This window comes from Fukomys damarensis, unplaced genomic scaffold (genome assembly GCF_012274545.1).
Source record: "Fukomys damarensis isolate Sample0158 unplaced genomic scaffold, DMR_v1.0_HiC HiC_scaffold_11, whole genome shotgun sequence".
NCBI classification, from domain to species: domain Eukaryota; kingdom Metazoa; phylum Chordata; class Mammalia; order Rodentia; family Bathyergidae; genus Fukomys; species Fukomys damarensis.
In genome coordinates this window covers 47,968,047-47,991,301 of record NW_022900923.1, presented here as the reverse complement: position 1 = coordinate 47,991,301, position 23,255 = coordinate 47,968,047, and the positions used below count along the sequence as shown (strand labels likewise).

At 38.2% G+C, this 23,255-nt stretch overlaps 1 protein-coding gene across 5 annotated transcripts in view; it reads right to left on the bottom strand.

Moving 5' to 3' along the window:
* Rcor3 (REST corepressor 3) overlaps nucleotides 1–23,248 on the bottom strand; it is a 50,427-nt gene extending 27,179 nt beyond the window's left edge. For 2 of the 5 annotated variants that reach the window (XM_033762254.1, XM_033762256.1), the window contains exons 1-6: nucleotides 20,611–21,445; nucleotides 15,810–15,887; nucleotides 13,189–13,241; nucleotides 11,767–11,928; nucleotides 10,158–10,282; nucleotides 9,176–9,254 (exon numbers count right to left, since the gene is read on the bottom strand). In XM_033762254.1, coding sequence (XP_033618145.1) covers nucleotides 9,176–9,254; nucleotides 10,158–10,282; nucleotides 11,767–11,928; nucleotides 13,189–13,241; nucleotides 15,810–15,887; nucleotides 20,611–20,656 — 543 coding nt within the window. In that variant the 5' untranslated portion in view covers nucleotides 20,657–21,445. Of the gene's footprint in view, nucleotides 1–9,175; nucleotides 9,255–10,157; nucleotides 10,283–11,766; nucleotides 11,929–13,188; nucleotides 13,242–15,297; nucleotides 15,647–15,809; nucleotides 15,888–20,610; nucleotides 21,447–23,178 lie in introns of those variants that run through there. The other 3 variants (XM_033762253.1, XM_033762252.1, XM_033762255.1) reach the window with 3 other exon arrangements.
* Nucleotides 23,249–23,255: the final 7 nt, after the last annotated feature.

Here is a 23,255-nt window from a genome sequence, read left to right as displayed (position 1 = left end):
ATATATGTTAGAATACTACTCAGTCATGAACAATGAAAACATGTTATTTGTAGGAAAATGGATGGAGCAGCAGACCACTGTCTTAATGAAAGTAAGTCAGACTCAGAAAGTTAAGTATCACATATTTTACCTTACATGAGAAGCCAAACAAATAAAATAAATATGACAGAAAAACTAAAAGGTAGACATTTAGAGATGGGTAAGGGGACCAGGAGGAAAAGGAAAGGCACAACTTCACGTGGACTGTTAAAAGGGCAAATTAGTAATTACAACAAGTGGCAGATTAGGCACCTGGTAAAAAAAAAAAGTTATATTCTACTTTCACTTTAAAGTTGTTGAGAGAACTGTATCTCTAAAGGCTGAAAGGGGTACTTGATTATCTTAACTTTAACATTTCTAAGCTCCAAATTCATGAATAAAATAAAATCAATGCCTCAAGAGACATCAGGAAAATTATTCTAATAATGAAAAACTCAAAGTCTTAAGTAATATTTTATTATTACTTGGAATACTCCTAAAATATGATTTAAAATATTATCCTGTGCTTCTTAAAAACTCCTGTCTAGCGGGGCATGGCAGCACACTCCTATAATCCTAGCACCCTGGCAAGCTGAGCAGGATGATCAAAAGTTCGAGCTCAGCACGGACAGTTTATCAAGCCGCATCTCAAAATAAAAAATAAAGAGGGTAGGCACCTCGCTCTGTGCAAAGCGCCCGGGTTCACTGCCCCAGTGCCACAAAACAAACAAATAGGTGGAAGTTTATTTCACTGAATATATTCAGTAACCCAATTCTTTAGGAACCAAGTAAAATTTATAAAACAAATGTAATTCAGGAGGATTCACTTTACTGCTCAAAACTCATAACGATATGTGACAGACTTGAATTCAGACAGCATATCCAAAATTGCTGGATCAGGTCCGCTCCCCCTCCCCACTTTTCAAAATTTACTTCTGAGCACAGAGGAAAATGAGAAAACTCCTCAGAGGCCAGAAATGATGAAAAAGCAAGAATCCACAGGGACAAGCAAATACGAAGGAGCTAGCATGTGCCCAAAGCCCAGGCTTCAGCAGACAACAGGCTGGCACAGGGCATGCATGGCACAAAGCCGGAGTGATGAGAAGGGTCAGTCATCATGTAAAGTAGAAACAAATACTCCTGCACTGCAGAAGGGACAGGGTGGCTACTCACTCTCACTCTTGGGTTGGGACAATGGAAAGAAAGAGAATAGAGAACCCTAAACCAAAATACTGCCCTTGGCCAGGTTTGGGGCCTAAATTTTATGATCTGTTTAATTTGAAAGGCCCCAAGTCAAAAAATTAGAAGTCTCTCAGGCTGGTAGTGCTGAGAGACACTTAGCAGAAACAAACATATCTTCTCTTGAGTACACTCTAAATTCCAGGCTAAGAAATGTACCAATGACCAACAGATCTTCACTAAATGAACTTCTAAAGGAAATACCAAGAAGAAAGGGAAATTACTTTCTCAGGATAAACCAAAATTCAAGATGCCAGGTGTGGTGGTGCACACCTGTAATCCCAGCACCAGGGAGGCTGAAGCAGGAGAATTGTAAGTTTGAGACCAGCCTGGGCTATACACACTGAGTTAAAGGCCAGCCTGTGCAACATGGCAAGACTCTGTCTCACTAAAACACAACACACACACACAAACAAAAATACAAGAATGGCAAGCAAAGTAAGTTGTTAAGTGAAACATGTAAGTAAACCAGCTATACATTTAACTTCAAAAAGGAACAAAACATCAGGAGCAATAGAGTCAAAGCATTCTAAAGCCTTTGTGTTCATCAGAAAGTCACTGAAGATACCAATGCTGAATGAAGGCGAAAACAGTGAGAATCTCCAGAGCAGTTTCTCATGTACCTGTGTGGTGCATGCACACTGCCTGGACAGAGGGTGTGGTAGCAATGGACTCTGGATCAAGATACAAATCCCGGAAAAAGAGGGCCAAAGTTCTTGAGAAGAGAGAATTGAAACAGTGAAAATATTAAAAAATGCCATGTTGATTAAAGGGAAAAATACAAATCCAACAGTGACATACTACTTAAGAGATGTGAATGCATCTTTTGAAAAGAACAAAAAAAGTACGGTATTCTGAAAAAAGAAACATATTCAAGACCTTCTGAGGATAAGACATCCCTGGAATTCTTTTCAAAGGAGTCAGATTCTTCTTTACTCACAATTAGCTTGCATAGTAAGAAGCTGCCAAGTAACTCAGGAGGGTCATGCGTGTGACAACCACATGCCGCACATGGGGACTGAGAACCCCGTGTCTCTGAATGTCCTGAAGGAGCAAAACCCGTGTTAAGACTTGGTGGTGAAAGAACTGAAACTTCTTACTGATTCCTTCAGAGGCCCCACAGGATCAGGCGATCTGCTCTCTGGACTGCGTTGTGTTCTGCACTTTACTGCACTGAAGAGGAAGATTTACTTTCAAAGCTCTATGCTGCTGTTCAAGAAATCTGGTTGTAGAACACCGTGGACCGAACTGGAAGATGAGGAACCCATCCTGTATCTGTCCTACAGGGGTCACACCTAGAATCAGATGACCTCTTAAATAGTCCATGAAAATGCCCAAAGCACTGCAGCCAAAGGAGAAAGTATCTCACACGATGCTTCTGGTAAACTTATGAAAAGAGTAACAGGCAGAAACAAAAGCTAAGCAAACTGTAAATCAGGAAAATGAAGGCATTGAAGAAACAATCTGGAGAAAAGACAACAGGAGAACAGGAAAAAAAAAATCAAATAATTTTTTAAAATGTAAGAAACTTAGCTAACAAGAGTTTTATTGTGGTCTATTTACTTAAAGAAACTGTCAAACTTTAATATAACTGTTAGAAAGTAAAACAATAGAAGAAGAAATGGATTTCAATACCTTAAAAAAAAGGCATGAAGTAAAGGAAACTAGAAAACCTCATACACAAGGTAAAAAAAAAAAAAAGGAAAAAAATAAAAATATATCAAGGATCATGATCAATTTAAATGGCTTAAATCTTTCAGGTAAAATATAAAATCCTAGCTATATGTTCTTTGTAAGACACATACTTAAAATGTGAGAATACAGAAATGTTGAAGTTAAAATAAAGTTATACCAGGCAAATACTTAACAAAAATAAGACAATGGAGCTATATTATACCCTTAACAAAAGTAAAATGGGAGCTATAGCATATCTTTTTTTTTTTTTTTGGTACCAGGGATCGAACTCAGGTCCTTGCACTTGCAAGGCAGGCCACTGAACCACTGAGCTAAATCCCCAGCCCTATAGCAGACCTTTAAAGGAAGACTTAAGAGATGAAAATGTCTCTACATATTGATAAAAGGCTCAGTTAAGGAGTAAGATATAATTCTAGATTTGTATGTACCTAGTGACTACACTTTAAAATACAAAAAAGCATTACTTCTCAATACCTGATTGAACAAACAAAATAACTGCTAAGATGAACAGACAAAAATATACAACTAATAGGAAGAAAAGGCTAATGGAGTAGGGGAAGTGGGAAGGTAGGGGAAAGGAAAGAAGGGAAAAGAAAAAATATGAAAATAAGAAAAAATGGAAACAAACTCTCTATAAATAGGGGAGGGTGGTGGGGGTGAAGGGAGGGAAGGGGTATGGGGAAGAAATGAGAACCAAGATACAACATGTAAAGGTACAAGATCCCAGTGATGAATGCAACTGTACTGTATACCTAAAAAGTACCAATAAACTTAATGAAAAAAAAAAATGACCAACTAGCAAGTAGGCAAGCAGTAAGAATACAAAACTGACAAATTGAAATTAATCGACACATTTAAAACCTTAAAACCAATGGAGTATATTTTCTTAAGTACACACAGAAAAATACTGATGAAAATTCCATATTCTAGGCATGGAGATTTAAACTTCAGGAAACACAGCACACCTGACAGCGAGGTGCGGCATCTCTATTCACCCTGTATTCGGGGCAGAGGCTGGTGGCTTGCGTGGAAGCAATGGATTAACTCCAAGGCTAGCCTGGAACAGCTGAGGAGCCACTCAGCTCTTTGGGGACTGAATGACTGGGAGGAAACAGTCACTCTATCAAGAAGCCACACTGCTACAAGGCTACAAGGTGGCCCAGAACTGCTCCAGCACCAACTACAGAACCAACAACGTGAATGAGCCACAAACCTTCAAGAGCACCTTACTTGATGAAGTAGGAAAATTGTTCTCTCTAAAATGAGGAATAAGAAAAAAATAGTCATCGGAGCTTCTACTCAATATTAAACTGGTGATTCTAACCAGTGCAGGAACGGGTAAGAGGGGTTAGAAGTGTGGCTCTGTGTCAGAGGGTCTGTAAAAGAAAAGAGAAAGGATGGAAGGAGGAAAGAAGAGAAGCAAAGAAGGGAAAAAAGGAAGAAGAGAGGGAAGGAAGAAAGGGAGGGAGGAAGGGCTGAATGAAAAACAGAGGGCCAGGGATGAAGCTCAGCGGCACTGCACCTATCTCACAAGTGCAAGGTTGTGTGTTCGATCCCCGGTATAAAAAAAGAAGAAAAACAGAATTGCTCTTATTTTCAGGTAATGTAACTCTCTACACAGCAAATCTAAAGTAATCTACAAGTAAATTATACAAAGGATTTACTTATGTGCCTTTTACAGCGTGAAAGGAAGACCTCGTAGGACTGTCTTAGAAATGTGGTAAGCCAGAATAACGAAGGTCCAAAGCAGCCACTGTACTCACTAGTGAAGATCCACGAAGCAGTAGAAGTTGTTGTAGCTGTCAAGGCTTACCCGAAAACTGCAGCAATTAAGACAGCCTGGGACTGACAAGGGATGTTTAACTGACAGGGGAGCCAAACAGAGGGCTGCATGTACACAGAAGTCCCCTATACAATAATGCTGGTATTGTCAGCCAACTGAAAAGGATAAAAATGGATTTTGCTTTTCCAAGTTTTTCTTTTTGGTACCAGGGATCGAACTCGGGACCCTGCACTTGTGAGGCAGGCAGAAGAACCACTAAGCTAAATACCCAGCCCTTAAAATGGATTTTTACCTCAATGTGAAAAATGTATTTACTGCTAGACCAAGAGAATAAAGTAAAAAGGCAAACTTTAAAAGGAGAAAAAACTCTGAAAAAATACAAACTAGAATATGACATTTTGAAAATATACATATGTTTCATAAAGTAGCTGTTCCCCTAAGCCCAAGGAGTAAAATGATGAACTACAAACCACTAAGAGGTCTCTGCTATATACACTTAATCAGAAAAAGAATTCAAAAAATATTTTTAATATTTTGTCTTTAAGATAAACATACAATAAAACAATAGGCAAAAATAAAAAACCCAAACAAAACAAGCACCTAAAAGGATATAGCAAACAACCAATAAATGAAGACAGTTTCATTAATAATCCGATGAATGAGATCGAGAGCACCATGTGATACCATTTCTTATTGCCAGATTTGTAACATTTTAATTCTGCTCATTATCAAATATTGGCAAGGAAGTAGACAGTGGACACTCACTGCCCAACAGAAGTATAAAAATACAGAAAATCATTTGTCATTACTCAGGTCGAAAACAGCTATACCCTGAAACAGGAGCTTCTACCCTAGTCTCAGAGCATTGTCACTCCGTAAGTCACCGCCGGCACGCGGTAGAATGATCGGTGTGCGCACTTCAGGATAGCCAGCACCCTTTGTCCTGCCCACTCACTCTCCAACAGCAGTGCTAACAATCACTGTAAAAATGAAGAGTGCTTCCCCAATTTCTAAATGCCTTTTATGGGGACAACACCAAATCCTGGTGACAACTACTGTCCCCTAGGACTGCATATACATCCGGTATAAGCTCCTATCAGCATTGCTCATAATCCCCCCTCATAAAAACCCCACTGGAAATGATGCCCATTGCTCAGGGTGGATAAATTACAGCATGTATCTACAGTGAGATGCTCACATGTAGCAACAAAAATGAACTGCCAGAAATAAGTACTAAAAAATACAAACACTGATTCCATTTTTTAAAAGTTTGAAATGAACAAAATGGCAATTACTCAGCAATATATATGTGATAAAACTATTTTTTAGAACTATTTCAAAAGGCATATATAATAAATTTCAGGACAGTGGTTTCCTCTGCAGAGAAAGGAAGGGTATACAATTGAGGAAACAAAGTTTTTAAGTTTAGTAATGGACACACTGGTTATTTTTCTTTTACACACACACACACACACACACACACACACACACACACACACACAGAGTTCTTGCTCTCAAAAAGTTTACCTAGGGATAGGGGTGTTGTGGGGGGTAGGGGAGGACTTTTGAGTAAACTGTTACTGATCAGAACAATTACAACTGCAACAAATTTAAGGAAAAATAAGGAAGTTGTCATTTGAGGCAAAGGACAAATTTTGAAAAAGTTACTGACATCTTACAGTTATGTGGAATTTCACAGGCAGATGGAGGGGTATTCTAGAGAAAAGGGACCAACATAAGCATCAAACAAAAACTTGTAATGTGTGGGTGGTGTGGGGACACCCTGAGCGGAGAGTTTCATGTTTGATCCTATAACCAAAACAATGGAAGGGTTGCAAATAGCAGGTCTGATTTTTAAGACTGCTTTGGTAACAGGCGGCCCAGTGGGCTAGGAGGGTGGCGTGAAGGGTCTGGAGGTGTGGTACCGAGACAGAAAAGAGGACAACCCAGGTAAGAGATGAGACCCCAAAAGTCAGCCAAATAACAGAACAGAGAGATGAGGACAAAGGTCAGTTGCTGAGAGACAAACACAATAATGGCAAAATGAAAGAAGTGAGAAGGAAAAAGTCACTAAAATTGAGACCGTGGTGAAAGAGGTACACAGGACTCTGAGGAAGGTGACACAAAAGTAACAGATTCTAAAGAAGGGAAGAAGGGTCAGTCACGCGAAATGGGAAAGCACTTGTGGAACACAATGAGTCGTGGAGTGGTGAGGAAGTCACCAGCTGCCCCGAGGGCTCTTTCAGTGAAGGGGACAGAAGACCCCGCCTGAGGCAAAACCAAGAGTGAGGCAGCGCTGAGGAACAGGGTGCTGCTTCCAGAGTGGCTGAGAGCCAAACATCCACAAGGAAGACTTGAGCATGTTCCTGGGCTCAGTGAAAAGGCTGGAAAGGGAAAAGGGGTGCAAAGTCCCAGAACAGACAGGAAGAAATGGATACCACTGAATACTGAAATTGTAGAAAGCAGAAGCAGGAACCTTTCTCACTGTGAAAAAGAGGCATCTGGGCACAAGACTTGAGCATCAGCCAGATGCCAGTTATTGTACAAAGTGCTGGGGCGTAAACGACACATAACTCAGTCCCTGACTTCAAAGAATTTATGGTTTAGTGGGCAAAGGAAAATGAGCGTGAGCTGCAAAGGGCAGTGCAGCAGACGCTAGAGGAGGGAGAGCGCGAGGCCGCGCCGGGCCTGCAAAGCCAAAGGTACCTGGGGCGGGGGCATCAAGAGGTGCTGGGCAGTGTGTGGGAAGCAGTGAACGTGCACGACACCTGCCAGGTAAGGAAACAGTCAGCTTGTATTCGAGATACACTGCGGCCCAGTACTTCAAAGCAACCTTAGCATTTTAATTTTGCCAGTGGAACAACTGAGACCTAGAAGTTAAAATATGACAGGCACTAAGGACCATCCTGAGATTGGAAGCAATGTTTTTACGGTGTTTATTGTTTTATTCACATTATCGAGTCTTACTTCACTGTGCTTCTTAGCTCAAGAGTGCTGATCCAGCACCCTGGTTTACATGAGTACAAAAGAAAAGGTGCAGCAGAACAAGGGAAGTGGGGAGTAAAATAAACGGGGAAATGAGGGAGAAAGCAATTCAAGTAATTAACTACTCTAGGTCTTGGTAGGTTCAAGGAAACAAAGGTTAAGCAGACTGTGGAGGGAGGAGGGATGAAGGAATCAAAAGAGCTTCAGACTATTCAGCAGTAGAAAGTGAAACACCACATTGAGGCAGAGTAAAATTTTAAAAATTTCATTAGTGGAAAACTTTAGAGTGATGTCAAGGGCCAGACTAAGCCCTGAAATTGAGTTTAAGAAAAATGTCAGTCACATTGGATGAGGTCACATACTTTGCAAACAGTAAGTTAAACAAATTCAGACTATGGCCTCCAACTTCAACATTATTATTCCAAAGCTTCTACATACCTCATAAGCCTTAATCAACATTTTTGCTATACTTCTTTTTAATAGTTCTGCAGTATCTCGGTTTACAGACTTAACTGGTTTTAAGATTTTGGGGAAGAAGGCGACAGTCGTGTTTGTCACCCAGTGCGCAGTTTGTGAACGGAAACAAAATTTTGCCAAATGAATTTGTTTGCATCCCAAATTGTCTACAGACAGATGCGTTATGAACCAAGGTGATACTGCAACTCCTTGACTTGTTACACAGAGCCTGTGTATCAGCTTAGCTTAAAGATTTTAAACTGTCATCCTCATCGTCCTGTCGTGGCAGCCAAGTACTTTTCTAGTTGAGGACTCTTTCAGCTCTTCTTCTGAGGCACTGCTATACAGTACCTGTTACTACTTTAATTTGCTGCAGGGAACTAACAAAATGTTTCCAAGAAAACCTAGGTGATAAACCCAGAAGGCTTAATTTACTTACACCTAAGGGTAAGAGTGATTTTATTTCTTTTCTACACATTAAAGACCAGGGATTGTGGCAGGGCTTCTGTATCTGACTAGAAAAGATAACCCCACATTATTTAAGGTATTGGCTCACTGTGGTTCCAGTGAGTGTATTTCCAAAATCCCCTAATTGGGACTGAAATTTACTAACTCCTAAGGCAGTAGTGCAAAACTACGGCACATGTGTTACTTGTTTTTAAGACAAAAGATGTTAATGTATGAGTTGTTTTTTCTAAACTAAACCTCAGTATTCGGGCTGAACCGCAGAGCTGGCATCTGCGATAATACACAGGCTTTGGGTTGCGCTTGGGCACTGGTCTCTACAAGGTTGGCCATTGCTATCCTGAACTATTATATAAAAGGTTTTTTTTTTTTTTTTGGTACCGGGGATTGAACTCGGGTCCTTGCGCTTGCAAGGCAGGCCACCAAACTGCTGAGCTAAATTCCCGGCCCTAAAAGGGGTTTTTAAATATGAAATACTCCTCATCCTTTCTGAGATCTGTAGAAAACTCACAGAGGACCCCTACTGTTACATACCTCTTTTTTGGCTTCTTTTTTAGGATCATAATCACTGTCATTCCCATCCACTGGGTGTGTTTCTTCCACATCGTCATCACTACGAAAGAAAGAAACCTTTTACTTTTATTCCAGTGCACCTATCAAATCATATTATTTCTAATAACTTTACTAAGTATTCCTTAAAAGGACAAGAAATACCACTGAGAAGATGAAAACATAACTTAAATTTCTGTAGTGTTTAGAAACAGCTTTTGGGGCTTGACAGAATCATTTTAGCTAAAAAATACTTAATGGGAAAGAAATTTAGAAAAAAATATATGAGAAAGAGAACACAAACAATTTGAAATAACACTTATAATTTTAGGTCTTTAGCTGAAGAGTAGACGCAGACCGAGCCCAGCCCCCAGACGACTGCACACTACTAGGCAATGCAGTCAAGGACTCCGGCTACTCAGGAAGTTACAGGAAGGGCTCTTCCAGAAGCAGGGGTTTTAATATATTCTAAACACATATATCAACCACAGTAGTACTACAAGGAAACATTTATGATTATGCTTGGAAGAGCTGAGGAGAATTATTTTTTTTTTTTTGTACCGGGGATTGAACTCGGGTCCTTGAGCTTGCAAGGCAGGCCACCAAACTGCTGAGCTAAATCCCCGGCCCTGAGAATTCTTACTATTAAGACTTTTGACCCTTTGGCTTTTTCCTGTCAGAGTAGAGACATAATTATTAATTATTTTTTTTTTTTTGTACCGGGGATTGAACTCGGGTCCTTGAGCTTGCAAGGCAGGCCACCAAACTGCTGAGCTAAATCCCCGGCCCTGAGAATTCTTACTATTAAGACTTTTGACCCTTTGGCTTTTTCCTGTCAGAGTAGAGACAGCAGTGTAAGAATAGGGACAATTTCCAGGGTGCGGTGACAGTTTTTGTGCCTCACAGAACAGAAGCGATGCAATGCAACGTGCCTAGCACTGGGACTAAACAGATGCAGCCAACCTACCTGTCCCCCTGATTATGTCTATTGGCTAGTTTACGAGCCTGGCGATCCATTAAACTTGTCCTAGAGCGAGTTTTTTTCCAAGAATAGTAATATTTTACAAGGCTTGCAATTGTCTTATCTGGAAGCTTTAAAAAAAATCATGTTAACATTAGCAGGTTTAATTCATTAAACTGTGACAAAATGAATAATATTACTCTTTGATAATAAAAACACAAATGAAAACTATTTGATAGGTACCTTTATGAACTATAAGAGCTAGAAATGACACACCAATGCAATTCACATTTCTGAACTGGTATTACTATTTGTTCTGGGGGAGAAAAAAAGGATGTCACAAACTAACTTGGTAACAATGTCCCCAGAAGTCCCCAGCACAGCCATGTTAGCATTTAATATTCCTTTCCTTAAAAAGCTCCTATTCCCCAGTCTCCACATAAATTGAAATTTGGGGATACAATTCAAGTAACATAAAATTCACCATGTAAAGTGTACAATTCAGTGGCCTTTGGTGTACTAAATTATACTGTTACTTCTATCTAATGCTGTGATATTTTCATAACCTCAAAAAGAAACCCCATACCTATTAGCAATTATTCCCTATCTGTCTGTGTGGATTTGCCTATTCTGGAGATTTCATACAAATAGAATCATACTCTATATTGTCTTTTTTGGGAGGGAGTACCAGGAATTGAACTTGGGATCTTTTGCTTGCAAGGCAGGTGGTGGAACCACTGAGCTAAATCCCTAGCCCCCTCTATACAGTCTTTTGAATCTAGCTTCTTTCATTTAGCAAAATGTTCTCAAGAATACCTAGTCTATTATTAATACATTTTGTAGTCGTTTTAAATCTAGGTCTTAAGATGACATGCAATTAAGCAAACAGACTTTAGCCACCAAATAGAGTCTCTGGATATGAAAGCAACTAACAATTGTGCACTCATCTGTCACAATAGCAAATGAGATGAATTCCCCACAAAAAAATGTTCTCTTCCATTACAGGAGGTACCTGGAAATATTTATAAACATTACCTAATTTTTATTTATTCTAGTTAAAAGTTTAATGCAGTAACTTCTTAGACTTATTCTGATAAAATACTAAACATTTAAGAACTACAACAGTGATTTACCTTAACAATCAGAAAAATAGCAACACCTAAACAGTGAAATAATACAGAATTTTTAAAAATGGGCTTTCATAGCCAAAAACTTATAAATTAAAGAGCCAAATCTCAAGGTCAAAAATAAAACATTTAAAAATAAAGTAGAGGGCTGGGGATTTAGCTCTTGGTTCTGCTGCCTGCCTTGCAAGTGCAAGGTCCCAAGTTCAATCCCCAGTAACAAAAAACAAACAAACAAATAAATAAATTAGAAACTGATTTTTTTCCTGGAACAACAAATATTTAGTAACTATGACATACATTATTTTTGTCAAAATAAAAATTATGTTACACCACTGTTAGGCATGATCACAGAAAATAGGACCATATGAAACAAATACATCTATTTCAATATATTTTTTAAAGCCAAGTTAGAAAACTTTCATATTTAATAACTGGGAAATATCCAATAATATTGTAACATATATTACAAAAGACTGAAATCACCATACCATTTGCTGAATCCTGTGAAAGCTCTTTCCATGAAAACTAAAGGCTTGCTCAAATAGGACTTTATCTTCCACTGTCCACTCATCCGGAAAGGGAGTGAAATTAGGGAGATCAGCAAGGGACTTCTCAATGTTATGTTTGTGCCAGAACAGCATGCCAAGTGCCTTTGAAGAGAAATCATCCCCCTTGGTTTTAATGGACTTATGTGCCATTAAGTTCAACACGAGGTTCACAAAGTTCCACATAGACATTAGATAAAAATTTTAAGCCTGTGACTTCCACAAGATAAAACTGAGTTTGACATTTTTAATCAGGGGTGCTCAGACAGCAGACGTCATTTACTTATTTCTTTTAAATTTGGACCTCAGAACAGTCAGTGTACATACATACCACATCACAGCAGAATCTAGGAAAAACAGTGGGCTGGGGTGTGACTTTCATTTCTAAAGCAGACTTGTAGGTTCACGTCAAGACTTTACTTATTAATTTGCCAATGTGTAGGGAAAAACATGCTAAAAGGAAAATACCCAGTAAATCAATATTTGAATAAAACTATCAGTTACAACACAGAAGTAGAAACCCTCAGTTGGAGTGTGTCAGAGAAATGGCTAAGTTTTACTAACCTTTCAGAAGAACAATGCAAGCTAAATACTTTGAAGAAGTAAGTGTACCACCATTGTACTTTAACAATTTTATACATTATCATGTACACTTTTTAATTTTCATAATATGTATACATAAAATTACCAGAAAGCATACAAGGAACTCTGATGACTTGATTACCAAGTCATAAGAAAACCTGAAACAGTCAATTTTCGAAAATTCTGTAACTTACTCCTTTACTATATAAGTAGGCTTTTACCTTTACTATAAGGTATTAAGCATCATTTAGGGGATAAATTTTTATTCTTTAAAAAGCAATACAATATTTTAAAGTAGTAAGTTTGAAGATACATTTTGATGACAGACCTTTGCAACAAACATGAAAATGACCATATATGCAACTACATTTTAAAGGATTAACTTTGTCTCAAATAAATATTGAAACAGAAATGCAAGGCTTAGAAATAAAATAGTCAAAGGCTTCAAAATCCACAAAAAGTTAATTTTGTGTGTGTATAGATATATCTCAATTTCACAAAAATGGTGACTATCACGTTAGCTTTTGGTAACTCGAGATATAATGATTTTACCTTTCTTCTCTAAAAACAAATTACCTACTTAACTATTAATTCTGATCAAGGTTGAGATGATACTTAGTTGAAACAAGATTTAAGAATCTATTCACAGGATACTGCAATGGTGTGCACCTGTAGACCCAGCTACAGACTGAGACAGGAGAATCACCTGAGCCCAGGAGTTCAAGGCCTGGGCAACAGAGAAACCTGCATTTAAAAAAAGAAAAAGAAGTTTCTCTTACATACCTGTTCAACATTATAGCCATGTTTCTCCTTTGCAATTGCAATATATTCATCCACTGTAATGAAAATGTTAGATAATTATCTCATTTACTTAATTTGCCCAGATCTACTTGTATGGCAAGATAAAATAATTATTCCAGAGATAAAGCAAAAACAAAAAGGCCAAAGTCATCTTCCACGAAATGTTACAAAAAGAGACATTTAAACAGGCTCAGAAGTTCCTCAAGCTGAACATTTTATTTAGTATGACATCTCTATGGTCACATACCATATACTTGCTAAAGTCAACAATTATTATGATTATTTTTGTATGTAGAAAAAGACCAATCTTTGAGTAGATAATAAAACCTACAGTGTAAAATACTAAAATAAATTCTTCATTTTTAAATTATAGTCTTTATTATATTTGAGGCCCTTTCTCATATTCAGAGTTTCTTCATTTTTCTATTATAGTCTTTATTTGAAGTTATTTGGCTATTTGAGACCCTTCCTCATATTCAGAGTGGCCCAAAGCCTTCACCATCCTGATTGTTGTATAAAAGATGATTCTGCCAGCTCTACAGAAAGACACACTCGAGTATGCTTTAGCATCCCTAAAATCTTTTTCAGTTCTTTTTGTTGCTATACAAACAGTGCTTGACTAGTCTACTTTTATTTATCCTATGTAATTAACCCAGTAAAACTATCAGACAAGCAGTCTTAATGAAGATGTACTTGCAATTTAAGGCCTCACTGCTAAGAAGCCTGGCACATTCGGAACTGTTTTAAGCGAAGTTCACATCATAACTCCTTGACCCTTTAAAACTGTTTTATACATACATAAAATTAACTTAAAACATATCTCTGAGAAGCAGTGGTTTAAAAATTCTGATCTGGAAACAGGTGGTCTATTAGGGATTGATTTTCTGCTGTTACTAGTTTGCTTTGGTGGAGTAACTTGATCTTTTCGTACACGGTGCCTTCCTCCTAGCATGATTAAGTGGTGCTTTCCTCTTCTGATTAAATGGATTAATCTATGTAAAGTGCTCAAAATAGCACCTGGCACATTTTAAGTACTTCTAACTACCTGCTACTACTATTTGGTTGGTATAGTTTAGTACATGAATATGTTAGCATAACAATATGCTCTTAGAATAGCACCTGCTTTTATGGATGTTATTAATCTCCCCAACAGTAAGCTTTTGATGCAGAAAATCCAAATAGTACAATTTGCTTAGAACCCACAGTACTTAATTGAATATGTGACAGGACTAAGTATATGGTGAGTAAATTTAACAAAAGTGTCCTACAGCCCTACAGATAAGAAAGGTAAACAATACTACCTGACCAGTGCTTGTCAATCCTGGTCATGTATTTAAATCAGTGTGGGAGATTCTAAAAAGTAAGACACTCAGGCATGATATCTGAAGATTCAGATACAAGTGGCTTGAGCGAGACCAGACACCAGTACTTTTCAAAGATACCTCCCCAGATGATTCCAATGCACACACAGCCAGGGCTGAAAGTGTCTGCCCAAGACCCTTACTGGACATTCCACGTGGATACCATACTACCACTACACATTAACTTTCTGAATTTTGCTTTCTACCCTGCTAAAAAATGCACCATTGTATAAAATAAAGCTAAAATAGCAAAACTCAAAGGCTCCCAGATGCTCACTTTGTGAAGAAAACCTTTACCTGTAATGAGAATTGGACCAGAAGCCCAACAGTCTCTTTCAGATTCTCGGTACATGTATGGTTTCAGGCCAAATTGAACAACTTTATGTTTCTGTTAATGCTTCCTGGGCATATAATCCCTCGATTACCTGCTAGACTCTAGCCAGTGTGCTAAAGCTCTTCAAGAGGGAGGACTGTCAAGTATGCAGAAGCATACTCAGTCTTCAAGTTTTAGTTTTCTTGCTACAACAATAAGCATCAGACTTACTGTGCACATGATATACAGGGCATCATTAATTTTCTTGAAACTAGAGACATCTTTAAGATGTTAATAAATATTTTTAAAAGACAAACTTATTTTATAGCTCCCAGAATGACTGTTCCACGCTGTGTTGCTGTTATTTAATAAAGTTAACGATAACTGAATGGAGGGTGGGGATCGTAGCGTTGTTACCTGCACGTTTCCTACATCTGATGTGCCGCAAAGGATCAGGTCCACTACATCACACTGAAGTCTAAAGCCACACCATGGGCAATGATCCAGAAGGTCTCCGGCCAGAGATGGAGAGCACAAGGATGACCTGATGGCTGCTGAAGTCAGTTCTCTTTATAATGGCAATGACAGTGGGCTCTCTGAAGTCTGAAGGCATCTCTTTACAGCTCCATAGACTGAGGAAAAGCCTGTGTAGATGGCTACACAGTAACCCAGCCCCTGCTTGAGGTTTAAGCAGCAATGCCATCAGATCCTAGGTTTTTTTCATTCTTCATAGGCCTGACACAAACTGGAATCATCAACCCTCTATCTTTCAAAAGGAAAAACATTCTAATAAAATAACCTCTACTAAAAAACAGAACATAAATTGTCTTCTTATGAAAATCTAAAAGACTGAGAAACAAAGATAAATTGCATATGGAACTGGCTGATAGATCCTTGCTGACCTTAGCATTTGATCTCAGAAGACTTACATTTGGCATCTGGGATACTGTGGTAGGGAGACCACACGAGCATCCCTCCATTGTCCTTGTCTGTGTACTTTGTAGCACCTGGGGAAAAAAAATTGATTACTTAGAATATGATGGATTTTATTTACGCACAAATTAGTACACACAAAGTAAGTTCTATTTATTTTAGAACAGTACCTGCAATGAACAAGAAAGTACAGAAAACAAAAAGAAAACAGATTTACGTTAAATACAGCAAATATCCTACTTCGAAAATTAAGGAAATTTCTGCAAATGCTGTTGTTTCCCCACTGTTAGGGTCTGGATTTATATGCCTCCCACTGCCTCGAGCACTCACATGTTGAGCGCTTAAACGTGACTAGATCATGAGGGGTACATCCAAGAGGCAGGTTAGTGGGTGGCGCGCCCTTGGCGTGCCTCCCTCCCAGCTCAGGCCTTCTCACTTGGTTTCCAGGCTGCCATGAGGTGAGCGGCTTTCCTCCGCCACACCCTTCCACCATGTTTTCCTGCCTTCGAGTGGGCCAACTATGGACCAATAGCACGGTCCAAAATAAATCCTCCTTTAAGTTGTGGGTGTCAAGTATTATGTCCCAGCAAGTGGCAGGAAGAGCTGGGATTCAGATTCTCATAGTCTGACCACTATGCTAAGATATTGTTCATTTCCACAAACATCAGCAAGAAAAAAAGTGACTAAGACACCAACCTTAAAAAGACAAGACTTCCTTAAGTACATGTCTCTACTTTTTTTTTTTTTTTTTTGGAATAAGGTCTCATGATGCAATTCGGGCTGGCTTTGAATTATGTAGCCCAGGCTGGCCTGAAACTCACAGTGATCCTTCCGCCTCAGCTTCCCAAGTGCTGGGATTACAGGCATGCACTACCATGCCTGGCTTTCTACTTCTTTTTTTTTTTTTTATTGAGTTTATTGGTACAATCTAGGTATACAATACAGTTACATTCATTATTGGGATCCTGTACCTCTACATAATAGGTCTTGATTCTCATTTTTTTCCCCTTGTCCCTGCCCTCCCTTCACCCTCTCCTCCCCTCCCCATTTACAAACACTTTATTTCCATTTTTTCAATTTCTCATATTTTTTTCCTCTCCCTTAATTACCTTTCCCCCACCCTTCCCACTTTCCCTACACCTTTAGCCCTTTATTTCCTATTTCACACTATTAATTATCTCATTAGGATCCTGTATACTATTATAGTTTTTCACACCATAGAAACTATTCGGCATTTCAGTTAAAGAAATCTCTGTATGAACATTAAAAATAGGGAATTATAAAATAAAACTAAAAAGGAAAGTAAAAGAGAAAACTCAATGATGTAAGATTAAAATAATCCTTAATTCTGAAGATGAAAATGGTCCCTTAAACATATTTAAATTGCTTCTTGCTCTTGTGGTCTTATCTTATTCTTTTTTCATTATTTAGAAAATACTTTATTAGTTTCTGTAATCAAACCCATGTAGATATGACCTTACATATTTAATACAGTGCGTTACCCCTGTACAAATGGAAAAAAAATAAAAATAAAAAAATTAACATTTCTAGACCAATATGGCTGTCCATTTCTGTACAAAATGCCAACGCAACACAGTAAATTGGGATAACTTTTTCCAAAGTTGACAGCACCATTACAGTTTCCAAATATTCAAATTTTATATATATGTATATATATATTTATATTTATATAAAAAGACCAATAGAGTCCAATACATCCTTCTATAAGTTCCTTATGAATTACGGTTAAAAACTTTGACCTTTTAAACTACAGAGAATACTTCATGTTTTGTTCTGTTCTATATTTAAAAGGGTCAAGATTGCTATGATTTTTAAATATGGTGTCTGCTTTTATGGCTTTTATTTAATCTGATTCCTTGATAAGCCTGTCAACTACTCCTTTTTAAACTTCACTACACTTCATGTTTATAAAAAAGTCAAAGACATAAATTAACTTCTCCTTAATGTAACCTGAAAGTATACATCTAAATATAAACATATATACACCCCCCTTGCTAATTTATTTGTAATCTAGTACAACCTAGAAAGGTAGAAAATGCTCTAATAATTTAAATTAAGAACAAACCAACACAGCTACCTCACAGTAAAGCATAGATCTTGCAGGATATTTATAATGACCAACAAATTAAGCACTGCTGCCACATGTTCTAAGATAACTTGTTTATGTAGATTCTCTTTTTTTTTTGGTACTGAGGATTGAACTCAGGTCCTTGCACTCTGGAGACAGGTGGCAGCACCACTGAGCCAAATCCCCAGTCCAATAACTTGTTAATGAATGTCAGAAGTGACTTGTGAGGCACTAATAGAATGGAAAGAATTTCACAACTCTCCACAAAAAATTAACAGAATTGAGGTTAGACTGCTTTATAAAACTATAGGGAATTTGGAATAAAGAATAATCATTTCTGGGGATAAAGAAACTACTATTATACTATTCATGTTGAAAAATTACCTATCAGGCAATAATTTAAAATCATTCAGTAATTTAATTTTGGAGAATCATATACTGCTACATGTTTACAATTCAGAAAAAAATCAGTGTCAGTAAAATATGGAGCTAAAATTTTTAAAATGTCTGTTTTATGGTAAGAAAAAATTAAAGATGGAGAAAAGAAATAAAAGAGAAACATTATCAAAGTATTAGAAAAACTCCAATTGCAAAATAAATCTAAAAAAGCTTAAAATCTTAACAAATGCAGGTCAGAATTTGATTATCTAAAACTTATTCCATGAAAATAAATTTGGAGATGTCTTTTAAAACTTCAATATTAAGATATATGCATTTAATATTTAACCATGTCAAAAATGCAAACTAGCCAACCAACTCAATGGAAATAAAAGAAACCTTATCTAAATTGGTCAGAAGTAATAAAAACTGTAATTTCCAGTGAATTTCCTAAATGTCGGTCCTTTCATGAGGGAATATTTTTGCACAGTGGATTGCGACAATAAGATCACTCAAATCCTACTTGACAGAAAATAGCATTCAACAAAGAAAGGTTCCCAGGAAGTCTCAAGGCTTAATAGCAATCATAATAATTTAACATATTTCCTTGTACCTCATTCTTGTACTACAAAAAGTCTGAATTAAAATGTCTCATAGAATTCATTTTCTTAAACAAGTGTTAAACTTGAAGAATAATCAGTCACATTTTGAAAAAGTTCTCAGAACTTGATTAGGGCATGACTGACAGAAGCTGACACTTGACCTGTAGGGTCCAACAGCACTTGAGCAGGGTGGGGTGGAAGGCAAGCCTATGGGAGCAAGGGGTGGGCCTGTGCGTTTCAGTGTTCTTAACCCTGGATGCTGGCATTTTCAATGTGTCAACTGGGCTCAAGAGACAGCTGAGGCTGCAGAAACAAACCATGCTTTAGTGTCATGGTTAAGAGCGCGGACTGAGTCAGAGCTGGATCACTTTGGATGACTCTAGTCTGGGCCTCAGTTCTCATCTCTTAAAATAGGGATGATACCAGTACTTATTCTGCAAAGTTGCTAAGAAATTACATGAGACATATACACCCTAGAGAAGATTTTATCATTAATATGTGCTTACTGAATGAAGACAGTGTTTTCTTAAATTCCCTTTTTTCTCCATGGTGGAAAGCCTTGTTATCAATTAAATAAAATAAATGAATGAAATCTCACAGGGCTATAACTCAAATGGCTGACATTCATCAATCCTTTAAAGAGGAGACTGAATAGCTGAGGCTTGGTCACTTGTTTTAACCTTTTTTTTTGGTACTGGGGATCAAACACGGGCCCCTGCACTTGAGAGGCAGGTGGAGAAACCACTGAGTCAAACCCCTGGCCAAGAGACTGAACAGCCGAAATGACCTTTTTGCTTAATTCAGATCGAATTCCTCTCCTACAAAAGATTAGGAGAAAGTAATTTGTACCATTAAAAATAAAGTATGTTGTAGGATGTTTTGTATCCAATAAATTTAACCTTTCCTGATATAAAAGTTAAAAGAAACTTCAATATTTAAAGGTGATAAACCCAATGTTTTTACCACAATATTTAATATTTTGCCTCAGTATTATCTAATATTCAGAAATAATACTGAGAATCAAATCTGATTCACTAACAGAACAACCAAGTCTTAGAAATACTTATCTTCTGAATAGATTAAAATACCAAGCTACTATAACTTTTAGACTTTTAACAATACATCAGGTCTAGAAATAATTGTTAAACAGATTTTTAAAATAAAGGCTTTAAAAGTTTAATCCCTTTGAAATCTTTTAAGTCTCTTTGGACTGCAGTTGGCAAAGTACATTTATGAGACTGCTAAGGACAACCAACTACCAAGAAACAAAAACTCGGTCAGCCAGGACTTCTACATCAATTGCAAAGTAAGTATAAAATAGAATCTCATAACTTTTTAGATTCCCTTTAAGGCATTAAAAGGACTTCAATGGAGATCACAGAGCAAATATACTAAATAAAGAATGTAAAACACTGAGAATAAGATGCACCAAACTTTAAAAATTCTACTGTTTACGTAACAGGCTCTAAATTATATACTTGATCTATCAACTTCAAATTGGGATAAACACACTTTCACAGGGCTACATAGCAGGAGTAAGTTTTAAGTGAATCAATTTTCAGGCTTTCAACTTTCCTACGTTTGCCTTCCCCAGACCATCTGTCTGAGAACTCACAGGCAGTCTGTCTCCCCTTTCTCTGGGTGTCACTTCCCATGGTCAACTACGGCCCAAACTTTAAATGGAAAATTCCACAAGGAAACCATTCATGTTTTGAATCACACACCCACCTGAGCAGCGGCACATCCCTCTGCCCAGCACACCCACGCTCTGCATCTGCACGGCTGCCAGATCGCTGGTGTCATCCTGCCTTCTGGTCACTTCAGCGGCACCGGAGGGCTGGTGCTCAGGCAATGCTTACTTAGTAGCTGACCCAAAGAGCAAGGGCAGCGAGCTGATGACCGGGAACACACCCCAAGTTCCTCCCAGGAGAAAGGCCCTGCTCCTGCCTTCACAGGGGCTGTCTTGATCTGCAGAGTTCTGTGTGTCCCTGTGGGTACGGCGGTCTGTGTGTGCTCAGGCCTCTTCTGCGGTCCCTCTTAACAAGTGCCCTCTCTACCCCTTAAGCACACTGCATCTCTTATCCCTTCCAAATCTTCCAAGAATCCACTGCTCATAAAACTGAAAAGCTCCAGAATTCCAACGCGTCAGCAAAGCCCTCCCTTAATCAAGACACCAGTAACTACTTCGGTTTTAACCAATTATCATTAATCCAAGCAGGGTAATTCTAACACTTGGAAACTTATGGTCACAAGAAAACATGAAGAAAAGCTGGGCCATAGGAAAAGTAGAAAAGCTGGGCAGGTGATCAATAAAGCACCTTCAGCACACAAATACACTATGGAAGTTAAAGTTCTGTGGGGAAAATGCATGGAAGTGATTTCACAGACAACAGCAATCATGTAAACTTTCAGACTCCGAGAAGCATACCCAAATATTTTATGAAATAGATACTACTGGATCACTATAGTATTTATATTTAATTGGATGTGTTTAAAATAATAGAAACTGTTAGTATCTTTAATATAATGCCAGAGATTACATTCTTCAATTATTTTAACTCAAAAGATGTCAACTTTAAAATATGAGAATCTGTTTTCTCAAAATTCTCTTATGGGTAAGTAAGCAAAAACCAGTGCCTTGCATACATTAATTTTCAACTAATCTTGCCACACAGTCAACATTATCTTCCTTTTACGAATTAAAACAAAAGCCTGGGAAACTCAGGCAGTTCAGGTAAGGCAACTACACAACGCTTCGCCACACAAAACCACTCGTCCTGCACCAGGGCAGCCAGGAGGCACTAGGAAGTCAGGAAGAACTAGTAAACAGAGTAGGTAATAACCAGGAATCCAGTTAGTGAGTTATAAAGACATTAGCAGTAACGACCCTTTAACTACAGGGAAGTAACCCTAACTCCAACACCAATCTCAATTCTTCTCATCAGCTAAAACATTCTCTTTACACGCTCAATTACTATCATAGTCACTATCATCTCTTCCAATAAAAATACCCTCCACAAAAAAATCCTTGTCTAATTTCTCTCCATTTCATCACAATTCTTCTTCCAATTCTTCAGACTGCAGGGCAGGGTGCATAATCTCCAGAAAGGTGGAGTGAGAGGTTCAGGAGACCAAGGTAAAATGAGGAGAAAAGGAGTTGACTTGCTCCTGCTCAGTCTCGAACACTACTTAACAGATGCCGCTTTTCCTCTAGGACCTTTTCCAGGGTAAGGTTTAAATTCTCAGCTAATTAGACTGGAATGACGTGAAATAACAACTTCACAGAACAGTACAACGCTCGGAAACAGAACCGCAAGGCGCACAAGTAGTACAGTGATTTCTTGCAGAAAGTGTCTAATAAAAAGGACACGGGGTACACTCCTGTAACCCAGCGCTCTGGAGGGGAGGCGGGAGGACTACGAATTCCAGCCCAGGCATCGGAGTTGTAGCTCAGCGAACAGGCCCTGGGTTGAATCCCTAGCACTCGTGGGGTGGGGATAATCTTCACCGCTTCACATCTAAACTTAGCTTCTAATGTGTCCCCGGACTGGACTGTTAAATAGAAAATAAACAGGTGAATTTAAATACCGTGATGTTTATCCTTATTCCAATAAAGAAAACCAGTTACAGTGCAATTCTTTATTTAAAGAGTAACATTGCAGTGAATTTTTTTTTTCTCTCCACAAATCTTTTTAGGTTCAAAATAAGCAAAATAAGAGTAAATTGGTTAAAGCAAATAGATGTCATATAAACCATCTAAATACTTTATTTACTGAGTCATTCTTCACAAATTTAAAAATTTTTCCGGTTTATCATTAAACTAAAAAAGCTAGTACGGCATTTGCAAGTCTGCCGTAGTCTGGCTCTTAGAAGATATAGGAAATAAATATCGACTCAAACTGACTGAATGGGGCCATAAATAAGGTATGTTTGTTAACTTACGAAATAATACTGACTGCTGAATTCTAATTTGGGAATAACTTTATCGACAGCAAAGAAGTACCAGGTACCAATAAAGCTCCCCTAAAAAAGGTCTAAATTCACTGAAAATCACTCCTCAAAATTACGGAATTTGACCTTTCCTGAATAGCTGCCATATATGTCCAGTCATCTGATCCTGCCAAAAATGCTACAAAATAGTTTTCATCTGAGGACCTGAAAACGCAGGATCGGAAAGCTGTTGACTTGCTCAGAAAATCTAGAGCTGAAGCCGGGAAAAGAAGCCTAACGCGGAGAGCCCTCTGCAGACGCCAAGCTGAACCCCGAGGCAGCAGGCAACGCCGAAGCACCGCTCACCTCCGGACCCCCGCCAGGCAGAGCCGGGGTCACACGGCATCGGGGAGCCGCCGGCCGCGGTAAAAGCCGCGTCACGC